At 36.9% G+C, this 12800-nt stretch overlaps 1 protein-coding gene across 8 annotated transcripts in view; it reads right to left on the bottom strand.

Annotated features, from left to right (window-relative positions):
• The window catches only part of arnt2 (aryl-hydrocarbon receptor nuclear translocator 2), a 262293-nt gene that overhangs the window by 226810 nt on the left and 22683 nt on the right, over window positions 1–12800 (bottom strand). For 2 of the 8 annotated variants that reach the window (XM_052040351.1, XM_052040352.1), the window contains exons 3-5: window positions 10727–10769; window positions 7430–7643; window positions 2587–2800 (exon numbers count right to left, since the gene is read on the bottom strand). In XM_052040351.1, the coding sequence (XP_051896311.1) occupies window positions 2587–2800; window positions 7430–7643; window positions 10727–10769 (471 nt within the window). Of the gene's footprint in view, window positions 1–2586; window positions 2801–7429; window positions 7644–8912; window positions 8931–9689; window positions 9791–10575; window positions 10615–10726; window positions 10770–12800 lie in introns of those variants that run through there. The other 6 variants (XM_052040350.1, XM_052040355.1, XM_052040356.1 and 3 more) reach the window with 5 other exon arrangements.

Raw genomic sequence — 12800 nt, 5'->3', positions numbered from 1 at the left:
TCTAATTATCTTGTCTTGCTAACTACAAATTTTTTTTAAACTACATCACACAACTGTCACTGTTCTAGTACCCTCCATTCACCACTCACTTTAGATTGCCTCTCCACAAGCTTCCTACCAAAATACATTACTTCATACTTCTCCAGGCTAAATTTCTTCTGCCCACTTCACCAACATGTCACCTTACCGATATTTGCCACATTTTTGACTTTCAGATCACCTACAAACTTTGATATTACGTCCAATCAAGATTAATGACACAGATCAAGAACAGCAGTGTTCATAATAGTGATTCCTGGGAAATGCCACAGGATAACAGAGACACAAGAGATTCTGCAGATGCTGGAATCTGGAGCAATACACACAAAATGCTAGAGGAACTCAGCAGGTCAGGCAGCATCTATGGAGGGAAATAAACAGTCGATGTTTTGGGCTGAGACCCTTCATCAGGACTGGAAAGGAAGCCCTCTTCTGCCCTCTTCCTTTCCAGTCCTGATGAAGAATCTCGACCCGAAACGTCGACTGTATATTTCCCTCCATAGATGCTGCCTGACCTGCTGAGTTACTCCAGCATTTTGTGTGTAAATGCCACAGCATCATTGTTTTTCACTCCGAAAAACAATTAAGTACAGAATTAGAAGCAGGACTGGGCTATTTGGTCCTTCAAGCCAGCTTTCTCATTCATCAGGATCATGGCTGATCTTTTACTTCAGCACCAGTTCTCTGAATTCCCTTAATATCCAGAAATCTATCCACCTGCTTTAAATGAGCGTTACAAGTTTGAGAATTCCAAAGATCCACCACACTGGAAATGAAGGAATTTATTTAAATTTCAGTATAACGAGTTCACTTTTCATTCCTCTAAATATTAGATAATACAGGCCAGGTTACACAATCTTTTCACATGTGACAAACCCACCATCTCTGGAACCAGTTTAGTATTTCTTTGTTATATTCTCTCTTTAGCAAGTGCGTTCTCTTTTTAGGTAAGGAGACTAAAATTATACACAATACCTTAAGTGCAGTCTCACCAAGGCCCTATACAACTGCAGAAAGATATCTTTATTCCTGTGCTCAAGTTCACTCGTGTTAAAGGCCGAAATATAATCTGCCTTCTTCCTAATCACTTGTTAGACCTGCATTTTAGATTTTAGTGACTTGTGTACAAGGATACCTCAGTTCCTTTGAACAATCTGTCACCATTTAAAAAATACTCTGCTTTTGAGCACCAAAGTAGACAACATCACACTTTTCCATGTTGGACTCCATCTGCCAAGTTCTCACTCAACTACTCAACTTATCTATATCCCCATAAAGCTTCCTTATATCTTTCTCCCTACTTACAACTCCAGCAAGATTTGATTCAGCAGTAAATTCAGAAATATGACATATGCTTACTTCAGTTAAATCACTTGATATATAGATTGTGAATAGCTGGGGCTCAAGCACCAATCTTGTTAGCAACCAACTGGTCTCAGGATGTCCTTGTACATTAACTGCACAATAATCATCAGCTCCCTTGTTTCATCCAGGAGCTCAGTCAAGCAAACAAAATTCCCCTTGAATAAATCTATGCTGATTTATATTTATGAGTTGTATTTTTCTTAACACCAAGTCATTTTGTCCTGAACTACTGCCTCTCTAAGCTTGCCCACTATCATCAGCAGTCCCCAGATTTACCTCCCTCATTTGCTACTTCTGCAATGTTGTGTACAAATTCAGAATATTCTGAAAAATTAATCACTATTGAGTTCTTTGTGTTGGGGCATCTTGAGGTTGTGAATGGTGCTATGCAAGTGCAAACCTTTGTCTTTAACTTTGGCACCTCTCCTTTGAAAATAATTCCAGGATTGGAATTGAAGTCTCTACAGTTGCAAAAAAGAGCAGAACTTGGTTTTATCAGAGGTAAGGGCAAGGTCTGAAAGGTTAAATCAAAGCCATCTGCTAAGGTAACTTCAATTATGCAGCTCAAATAATCACATTTATTAAAAGTAAAACAGTACATTATATAATCTTACAGCTATATTGAAATATGCGAGTGATTTTAAAATACATGGAATAATGGTGGTGGAGGGTGGGAAGGGTGGTGTAAAGGTGAAACCCACAGCCTCAATTTTACCCTAAATGGCTTTGCACAAATGGTGTGGAAACCCACTTACACATGGTTTTATTCTCTATTAACTGGACGATGGGCATAACAACATCACCTTCATCTGCCCCATTCTCAATAGATAGGGTAGGTTATGTAAAAGGACCTCAAAATGCTTGATTAAGCAACAAAACAACAGCACTCAGAATTAATGCAGCTTGTTCCATTGTCAAGGATTTTGTGAAAATAGGGATGGAGAATTAAAATGCACACAATGCCACTTGCAGTCTTGAACCCATTTATTAAATAAGAATGGAAACACAAATCAACTGCATGAACAAAATATCAGTATTATCTATTGTAAAGCTTTTTTGACTGAACAAAGTGTTGTATTGGTACTTGTCTGAAGGCAAGGCAGTTTTAATAGTTATTTATTAATCTTCAAGAGGTTTTTATGAGCTCCGATATTTAAGTTTTTCATAACCAGACAAACTTACCTGTCATAGAACTTTCTGATGTAGACAGCTGCTCTCTGAGCTTCTCAACATCATCTGGATGAACTTGATCATACAAAGTGCTTCCAAACCATTCAGACTGTGGATGGTTTAAAACGGGTGTAACAGAGTCCGATACATAGATGACTCTTCCAGTCTCAGACGCAGCGACAAAAAGGAATCCATCTGCTGCCTCCAAAATAAGATGCTTCAACTCCTTGGAAGAGAAAGAAAGTTATATAAATATTAAAATGGAAAAATAACATATTCCACAATACTTGTCGGTGTCACACTTCTAACATTTCTATGATGGCCCATCTTAAAACTATTTATTCTTGATCATACTTCAGTTACAAAAGTCGCTGAACTGATTACTGGGCCAAGAAAGTTGGTCCTTGAAGTAGACTGAAGTGTTATGAGAACTGGGATAACCGCAAGGATAGAGAATGAAATAAAACAGATATAAATGCATAGGACAGATATCAGGTTGATAACATGAGTGAGAACCAGGCTGAATATAAAAAGTTTAGAGGGGAAGTGACAAAATAAATAAGGGAGTCAAAGAGAGAGTATGAAAAGATTGGCAACAAACATAAAAGGGCATTCAAAAAATCTTCCACACGCACATAAATAGTAAATTAGTAGTGTCAGTCAGAGACCACGAAAGGTGATTTACTCATGAAGACAGAAGCCATGGGCGAGGAGATGAATAAGTGTTTTAAACCTGGCTTTACCAAGGAAGATAAAGCTGCTGGCATCTCAAAAGGGCATAATTGAGTTAATGAATGTGCTAAACAAAATCGATAAAGTGGCAATAGAAAGTTAATATTCAAAGTGAATAAGGTGCGGGTACAGATGGGATGCATCTTCAATTGGACAGGGAAGAATGGAGGAATTTGCAGAGGCATGGCCACAATCTAACAAGCATGTACGGGTGCCTGAGGACTGGAGTATTCCAAATGTTACACCCTCATTCAAAAAAAAATTGTAGGAAGTATCCACTTACGTAAAAAAAAAATAGAAACGCTGAGTATTTTTAAGTGGTGAAAGATTTGAAAATGTTGATGTTCAAAGAAACCTTGGATGTCTTTGCACACAGATCACTAAAAGCAGTTAGGAATGCACATACAAAAAGAGGAGTTGGTAGAAAGAGCAGACATGTTTTAAGTAAAATTTAATGCAGAAAAATGTGTTGCATTTTGGTAGAAAGAATGAGGAGAGGCAGTACACACATGGGGGTATAATCTAAAAGGGCTATAAAAACAGAGGTCTGGAGATATACACGCATAAGTTGTTGAATGTGTTAGAGCAAATTAAGAAAGTGATAACAAAAACATAAGGGATCCTGGGCATTATAAATAGAGGGATAAAGTACAGGAGCAAGAAAACCATGCTGGACAAATTATAAAACACTAAATTGGCCACAAATGGATTACATTGTGTAGTTCTGGACACTACAATAAAGTGCTTAGAGATGGTGCTGAGGGGGTTTCTTACAGGAGATATATAAAATCATGAAAGGTTTAGACAGAGTTAATAGAAAGAAACTGGTCCCACTGGCAGAACCAAGGAACAAAGAATGAAGCTGATTGTTAAAAGAACCAAAAGTATTATAAAAAAAATGCAGTAGGTGAGTGGAATCTGGAATACACTGCCAAGAGGTAAGGGAAGAGCTTCAGTTGTAGAGTTCAAAAGGAAACTGGTCAAATATCTGAAAGGAAAGGATCTGCAGGGAGAGGGGAGTAGAACTGCAGCACCTGGATTCCTCTTGCACAGAGGCAGTACAAACTTTATGAGCCTAATGACCTCATGCTATATAACCATTAATTCTGCTATTGTAATCAAAGTCCACCAAAATTTCTTCTAATGCATTCCATCCAGGCCACGTAACAATGACCACAGTCTGGTTTTCTATCATGCCATGAGCCTTATATTTGTCAGAAACCTCAGACTCCCATCTCTTTTTAATCTGAGGAACTCTAGCTTTGCACGTCTTTCTAGCTTAACAGAGTATGGCAAAGTCTTTTTACACTTGATTACATCTTCCCCTTTTCCATGATATAGAGTCACAAAACACTGAAGTAGGTCTTTCAGTGCAACAACTCCATGCCAACCATTGAGCACACAGTAACACTAATCCTACACAAATCCCAGTCTTAATTCTCCCAACATTCCCATCAACTCCTCTTACATTCTACCACTCACCTACACACTTGGGGCAAATTACAGTGGCCCATTAACCTAATAACCTGCATGTCTGTTGGATGAAAGAGGAAACTAGTGCAACCAGAAGAAGCCCACAGAGTCATAGGGAGAACATACACATGCCACACAGACAGCAGCAGATATTAGGATTGAACCCTGGTTAGTAGAGCTGCGAGGCAGCAGCTCTATTTGCTGTGCCACTGAGCTATCGAAATTACTCTTGTAATCCTGATGATATCTGGGTAAACCTTGTTTTTGCCTCTGTAATAATTTACCCTGTTGCCCAACACCTGCTCCATTAGGCTCAACTCTTTCCAATACCACTAATTAAACTTCCCTCGTGGATATTGGCCTCAGCTTTCTTGTGGTTAAAACAATCCATGTTGAAGTGTCCCAGTGCCCTGTAATCTGAGGACCCCTTCTGTATCATTTTTCCAGTCAACATTAATATTTTAGCTTATTGTTCTTAAAATTATCATAAGGCCATTGGAATTAATCCAGAGGTTATTGCTTTTGTAGTCCTCTTTAAAGTTCCTCTTTAGCTCCTAGAACTCTTGACTAAAGGTCCTCAATCATTTAACTTCTTACATCTTTGGTTCCAGATGTACCACAACTTCTAACTACTCTCCACAAATGTTGTCTGATTTGCAGGATATTTTCAGCATTTTCTGTTTCGATTATCAGAGCACCACAAAGTTACCTCTTGACGATTAAAGTAAAGAAATTGATTTCAATATTAAATAAGTTACCAAGTTCAAGAACAACATATGGAAATTAATTTTATTCAGCATCTGATCTGTGCTAGGTTCTGTCCTTAACACAGAACTTGTCCAGTGATTTCTCAACTTGATCACTGCCTCCTCCTTATAACCAAGATTGATCACCACTTTTCTTTAGTATTTTATTGCACTTTTCTTTGCATTGAGAGAGGAAACCAACAGCTATGATGCACTTTAGGTGTATTTGAGTTGTGTTTAATTCCACATGAAACAATTTATAATGATCCAATTTAAGAAAAATAAGGTGAAGGAAATCCCACTGTGAGATATAACCAACAAATATTACCTGAACCTTCTTGACAAAAAAGTACTATTCAACTGGACATATGCACGCAAGACACTATAATTGCTCAGTTCTCATTAGTTTCATAAAGAACAGAGCTGCTGTTTTTAGCCATACAAGTCATGATAAAGGTGACACCATCCTGATATTAGCGCTCCCCGGAGTGTTATAAAGGCATGTAAATGAGTACAATGTCACAGTAATCAGAGTGTGGCCCTGTTTGTTTTGTCAGATTCTGGACGCATGGCATCAGAGTTTTAATTACAAATATCTGTAATCAGGGGCTCCCAGAAATGATTCTCTTCTAACTTTCCTATATGCCTGTAATGTGTCCAGGGCAGTCACTTTTCAGGCTGAAAAGCAGTTTTTTTTGCAGTTCAACTTAATGATAAAGAATTCCAATCGATTAAATATCGGAATTCATGAAAAACAAAATGAAATATAAATAGCCATCAGCAGGGAAAACTAATTCTCAAGGCCAGTTACTTGAGACCATAGCTGGATCCCCCTCGCATTTAAGATGATAACAAGACACTAGACTCTATCACTCTGTACAAACTTGCAAAGAAATGCTATGCTCCAGTGCAATTTTTCCTGGATTACTGTGGCTATGGTAGAAAGCAAAACAGAGGGAAAAAATTTGTACATGTCTTGTAGCTACACAACTACATCTCACAGGTTCCTTATTCAACTCCCTCCATATCAAGTTCTGCTCTTCTCATAGTATCATGTCAATTCTCCCAATGCCATGCTCGAAAGGTATGATGTGACAGGTTATTCTCATTCATCATAGAAACATAATTATAGATTCACATAAAGTTCATGACGTAGGAGATCAATTGGCCCAAAATGGCGGTTGAAAAAGAGATACTCAACCTAGTCCAAACCATCTCCAATCACAGCTCCTCAAATACTCATCCAAATAGTTTCAAAATGTGATGACAGTTTGCCTCTACCATCCTTTAAGGAAGTGAGATTCAGATCACTGCCTAGCTGAAAAATCTTTTTTTCATCTCTCCATTCATCCTCCTACCAACCACTTTAAATCCACGAACCCTGATTTTTGACCCCTCTGCTATTTACTCGCTCAGCGGCCCTCATAATTTTGAACATCTCCAGTAAGTCTCGCCTCAGCCTCTTTTCCAAAGAAAATAACCCCAGATTATCCAATCATTCCTCAAAGCCAAGGAGTCCGAAATCATTCCCCACTCTTGGCAACATCCTCATATTTTCACTGCATCCTCTCCAATTCAATACATATTTCCTGCGTGGTGACTAGAACTGTACATTAACCCACCTTAATCTTTCTGCAGTATTTGAAACACTGATCACATTGCCTTTCTCCATTGTTCATCCTTCAAGGTCCTCTATGAGATCATCAATTCATCACACATCAGAAATAGAATGGGGAATATTTTGGGCTGCAACTTTTTAATTATATAAAAAAGTCATGCAATTTGTAAAATATAGTTAACTTGGCTGATGCCGACGATTAGAAACAAATATGTAACAAAAGAATGGTCATTTTCTTCAGGAGTCACAGCCAACAATTAATAGAATTTCTAATCCTAACACTAACCTGTTCTGTTAGGAATGAAGGTTTATAGGCACCATCAGTCGAAGTATTTCCTGTTCCCCTTAAAGACTTCATATGAGAGACAGCCATGCGAAGAATCGTCAGTTTATCAGGTTTACGTGCTAAAGCACTGCACGTTGGTACCATGTCAGACAATTCTGTGATGTAAGCAGTCATTTTGTTTCGACGTCGTCTCTCAATTTCACTGTGATTCTCTCTGTAGATTTTAACAGTATTAATAGTATTGATAAACTATAAAAGAAAATTTTAAAAGTACAGAACAACTCAGTTATAGTTGCCCTTAAATTATTTCCTTCCAGCCAGTCATGGTTTAGGATTTCTTATCACTCTTGTGGAAAGGCTATGATGTAAAAATGTTAAAAATGCTAAAGATTGCAAAAGATTAAATGAAGAGGACATCAGGTCTTCAAATACAGATTAGAACTCAGACAAGATGTCTCTACCAGCCAAATTTGTGCTGACTTTTCAATGATTATTCATTCCAATCCTAGCTGAGATAACTCAATTCAGTGGAGTTGAATAGAGATCGTTGCTGGGGTGATCTGGTGAGAATTTGTTCTCTTGGATCAGAAATTAAAAAGAAACACTCTGTGGGTCAGGTTTTCTGCAAACTGCAAGACAGCAGATCTGAGCTTGACATGGGAATTGCAAGCAGTTTAGTTTTCTCAATTGAAATTTGAAGCACAAAGACAAAAAAATAAACATTGCCTTTGCTCTTTGGGATACCACATTCCTTTTTCTTTATTTTGGGCTATTGCTGGAAGCATTGCAGTTGTTTAATAAGAGAATCTCAAATTGCTTCATTTGTTCAGACAGGCTAAGTCCCACAGAATAATTTCTTAATCTATCATCTGTTTTGCCACAAGATTCATCAATTCCACCTACTGAAAGATTAGAGAAACCCGTTCAAGTAAATGTTGTCCAGTTTGTAAGATCGATAGACCACATGACATGGATCTTACTGGGCACTGTTGGTTGCATTGCAGCTTGGCATATGCTGTGAAATTGTCTCTGGGATCCCATGCCAGTTTAAACTTGGTGCAAGATCAAAATCCCATTATTTTTACACCAAGCTAGTGGAGTTCCGAATATTTCAGACTAGCAAGGTAAGTCCACCACATCCGGATCAGGTAAATATGATGTGGGAAGATAGTGTGTGGTGATTCTGGGCAGCAGGCCAGGCCAGTACATTTTGGGCCCCCTTTCCAGCTCCCTGTTTTGTACTATAGTATACTTAAGTAGTGCAAGTTAGTTGCAGAACATAAATGGCACAAGGTCCATCCACAACAGCATGTAACTCATGCAATGAACCTGTGAAAATATCTATGATAACTCTGAAATTTGTGACAGATCATTAATTTTTTTCTTCAACACAGAAAATACTTCAGAAAATTGTGTAACTAAATTTCAAATTATTAACTCATTCTAAAAAAGTATTGCCATATTTCTTATTTATAGTACTTACTTCATAATGCCTAATTCCCTATATAAATGAAGCATGTAAACAACATAATTTAAAAAAGCAAATAATTATTGATTTTCATGATTCTGCACAATAAACATCATCAATTTTTATAAAAAATATTGACAAATACACTCAACTTGCACTACACACACTTCCTTTTATTTCAACAACTAAATTTAAAATACATTCTGGACTGAATGTTTACATTATATTGGTCTTCCAACAAAATACATTTTAGGACTTTTATTTTAAATACACATGTTGATTTTAATACCAGCTCATTATTCTATGTATAACAGGATTATCTTCAGAAATATCACATGTGCACTGAACCATAACATCTGTCATTGATTGTAAGTGACAATTCAACAGATACATTTTGAATCCCATTAAACTACATATTTTTCTGCATATATTTTATCTAATTTTAGTACTGAATTATAAATAACTTAAAAAATGAAAGCAAACGGAGACTTCTAAATATGTTTTTTTTTGCTCTGATTAAAGCTGACGGGAGTGAACATAAACCCACATTCACATACATTGACAATGTATCTCAAATAATTTCACTTGAACACGTGCAAAGCAATGACTGCTCTGCAGGCGGAAGCATTTTGCACACAACAAAACCCCACAAAAGCAGTAAGAAGAATAAAAATTAATCCAGTTTTAGTGGAACTGTTTCATGCAGGAACACTCAATTTCAAAGGTGCCAAATGAACCAAATAACAACACATTTCACTCAACATCCAAAGCAATTCAGCACTCCATCAGTACCGTAAATGAAAATGACTCATGCCTTCACTAGGGTCTTGGACCCAAACCTTTCACATTCAGAGGCATGCTGAAGTATGAAGCAACTGTTGCAACAGTCACATCTGGAATCAACATTAAAAAATTGTCAAAATATATCTTAGCCTATTCAGTTCAAGACAGTCATCAGAGATCAGGAAATTATTACCATTTACCCATAAAATCTCTTTAACAGGTAACCAAATTTGATATTCTACAAACTATATGCTACACTCAAAGTAATTGTTAGAATAAATATTTCCATATACTGTGAAATATAGTAGATGATGTTCCATCCCAGGATCTTATTCAAAATTAAACTCAGCCAGAATAGCAACTTAACTACTGAAGTTGCTCAGGCTACATTTTGACAAAAGCAGCAACAGTACATAGAGTTCTCACTCCTTTAAAAACAACATGGAGCAAAAAACAAACTGCTGGGAGGAAATCAGCAGGTCAAGCAGCATCAGACCGATTCCCAACACAGGGTCTCGACCTGAAACATCAACCATCCCTCTGCCTCCACAGATGCTGCTTGACCTGCTGAGTTCCTCCAGCAGTTTGTTTTTTGCTCCACATTCCAACATTTGCAGTCTCTTGTGTTTCCATTTTAAAAAAAAACATGATTAGGTTCCAAAATAGCACAAATATAGTTATACTTTGCAACATTTAACAGGCAACAACACTGCTCTCTGAATAAATCTTAAACATGCAAAGGTTGCCATGTCTATTTTTGTCATATACTAATAATATCATTACTTTAGATGAAAATATTTACTTTGTATTTCTTATTTATAACTGTTGTTGACACATGAACAAAATTTAAGAACAGTTGATAAAGTTATTTTGGAAGATATTTGCTTTTTCCTACCTGTGCAGATTTTCTTGTCATCAGCTCTCTGAGTATCATCTGAACTGGAAACAAAATCAACTCTGCTAGAAAGAACTAGTTGGCTTTGCCCGAAGGTGGCAAAATTACGCTTGCCCAGCCTCACCGCTAAACCCATTTGGGTTACTCCTACCTTGCACATTTTTCTTTATCACCATGGAGTCTGATCAGCATACCTATAAACAAAATGGGTCAATCAATGCCAAAGGAGCTTAAAGCAGATCCATCCATACTTTACATCATCTACATTAATGAATGCTAGTTGACAACATGTGGATGTGTCAGATTTTAAAATTAGCATTGAGAATTAGAAAGCAATTTGAAGGAAATCACAAAGGAATAATTGTTTAAAAATACGGCTATAGCAAAATAAAACTGTCCATTTCAAGGTATCACTAGCACTTCAAGCATTTATTGTCCATACCTAATTCTCCCTGACCAGAGCAGACAATTAAGATCAGGTAAAGATTTCCTTCCATAAAGACCATTACTTTTGGCAATTTTACAACAGTTCAATAGTTTCATGGTTATGGTCAATGAGACATTTTCCAGATTTTTATGTAATTACTTCAAAATTAAAATTCCCCAGCTGCTAGGATCTGAACTCAAACCTCTGGATCAATGGTCCAGAAATCTGGCTGCTAATCCAGTAATTTAACCAATACCCACCAAACCTATTGCAAATATTAAATAAAAACAGGGTCAAACATCATGCCACAGTGTCCTGCACCAGTCAATAACTGTACAAGATAGGTAGAGATCTGAGAGCAATTTACTTGCTTGACCAGAAATCAGTGAATAAAATTGTGGAGAAGTCATAATAACAATCTACTTTACATCAATTCCATTAAATCAAAAACTCATTTATTTAAAAAAAAGTTCATGTCCAAGATAATATAGTGCTTTCAAGTTAGAGTGACCATAAGAATATCATTACAATTTTCAAATGAAATTAATCACAGCTGCAAATGAGATTTGTTTTCATATTTTGTCAAGCATCATCCACAATTTCCTCATAACTTCTTCTCCCACTCTTCTGCTGGAACTTTGCCAGGAGACATAAACAAGGGTTCAGCCTACCTCCAGGGCACTCAAAGCAGGGAAGTGGGCACAATTTGGAGGAAATTGTGGAACTGTAGTACATTTAGTTAATGAAGGCCTATGCTAGGGTAGTAAAAACAGAAAACACTGAAGCACTCAGCAGAACCTGTGGAAAAGGAAACAGAGTTAATGTTTCAGGTCAAAGACCTTTCATCAGAACTGAGAAAGGATTATAGATTTCCAGCATCTGCAGTTTTTTTTATTTACATCTTATGCTTGTGTAGATTCAGTTAACTAGACATGATTTCTCATGATGTTTCAGTAAATGAAATTTACTTAGATTTTCATTGTTTTAAAAAGATGAAATTAATTTAGAAATTCAAAAATGGAGAGCTAGAACACTGACCTGAATCTGAAAAGGATTTATTCATTCACTTAAACAAACTACTGATTTAATATATTTACTTTCCTTATATTAGAAAATCTTGGAAATTTAGGAGTTATAAGATGGAAATCCTGTTGAAGCATATTCAACTTCCAATGAAGCCTCTTCTAAAGTCTCAAAAGGCACTATAACCCACCATCCTTTCTACTATCAAGAAAAGGATGAACCTAAACTTCCTGTCTAAATACTGGCACAACTGAAACTATTTTCAATCACTCCAGAAAATATTCATGTGCCTCTATAGAGTTAATTCCACAGTCCTCTCCACTGCTCATGCTAGGCCTAGAGGAATGAAACTATGCCATCAATTTAACCTTGAGCTGGGTCATCTTCACACCAAGAATGCCTTTGGAAGGGTTGGAATGAAGGTTCCTGAAACTAATCCCTGGGATGAGAGGGTTTTTTTAAGAAACTGAGTAGAAAAATCTCTGGGGTTTGGAAAAGGAAAGCGGATTTCATTAAAAGGTATAAAATTCTTGGAAACCTTAGCAGAATTGATGCCGAGAGGCTGTTTCACTTGAAGGACTGTCTACAATAAGGAGACATAGGCTTACAATAAAGGGTAAACAATTATAAAAATAAGAAGAAATTTCTTCATTCAAAGTTGTAAATTTTGTTGGAAAAAAGTTGAACATTGAATTCTCCCACTTTAGGTCATCCCCACCCCCCTTCCCCACCCCCACCCTTCTTCTCTTCTTCCCTTTCCTAGCCTCTTTTTATC

The sequence above is a fragment of the Pristis pectinata genome, chromosome 28, assembly GCF_009764475.1.
Source record: "Pristis pectinata isolate sPriPec2 chromosome 28, sPriPec2.1.pri, whole genome shotgun sequence".
Classification (NCBI taxonomy): Eukaryota; Metazoa; Chordata; class Chondrichthyes; order Rhinopristiformes; family Pristidae; genus Pristis; species Pristis pectinata.
This window is presented reverse-complemented; position numbering and strand designations above follow the sequence as displayed.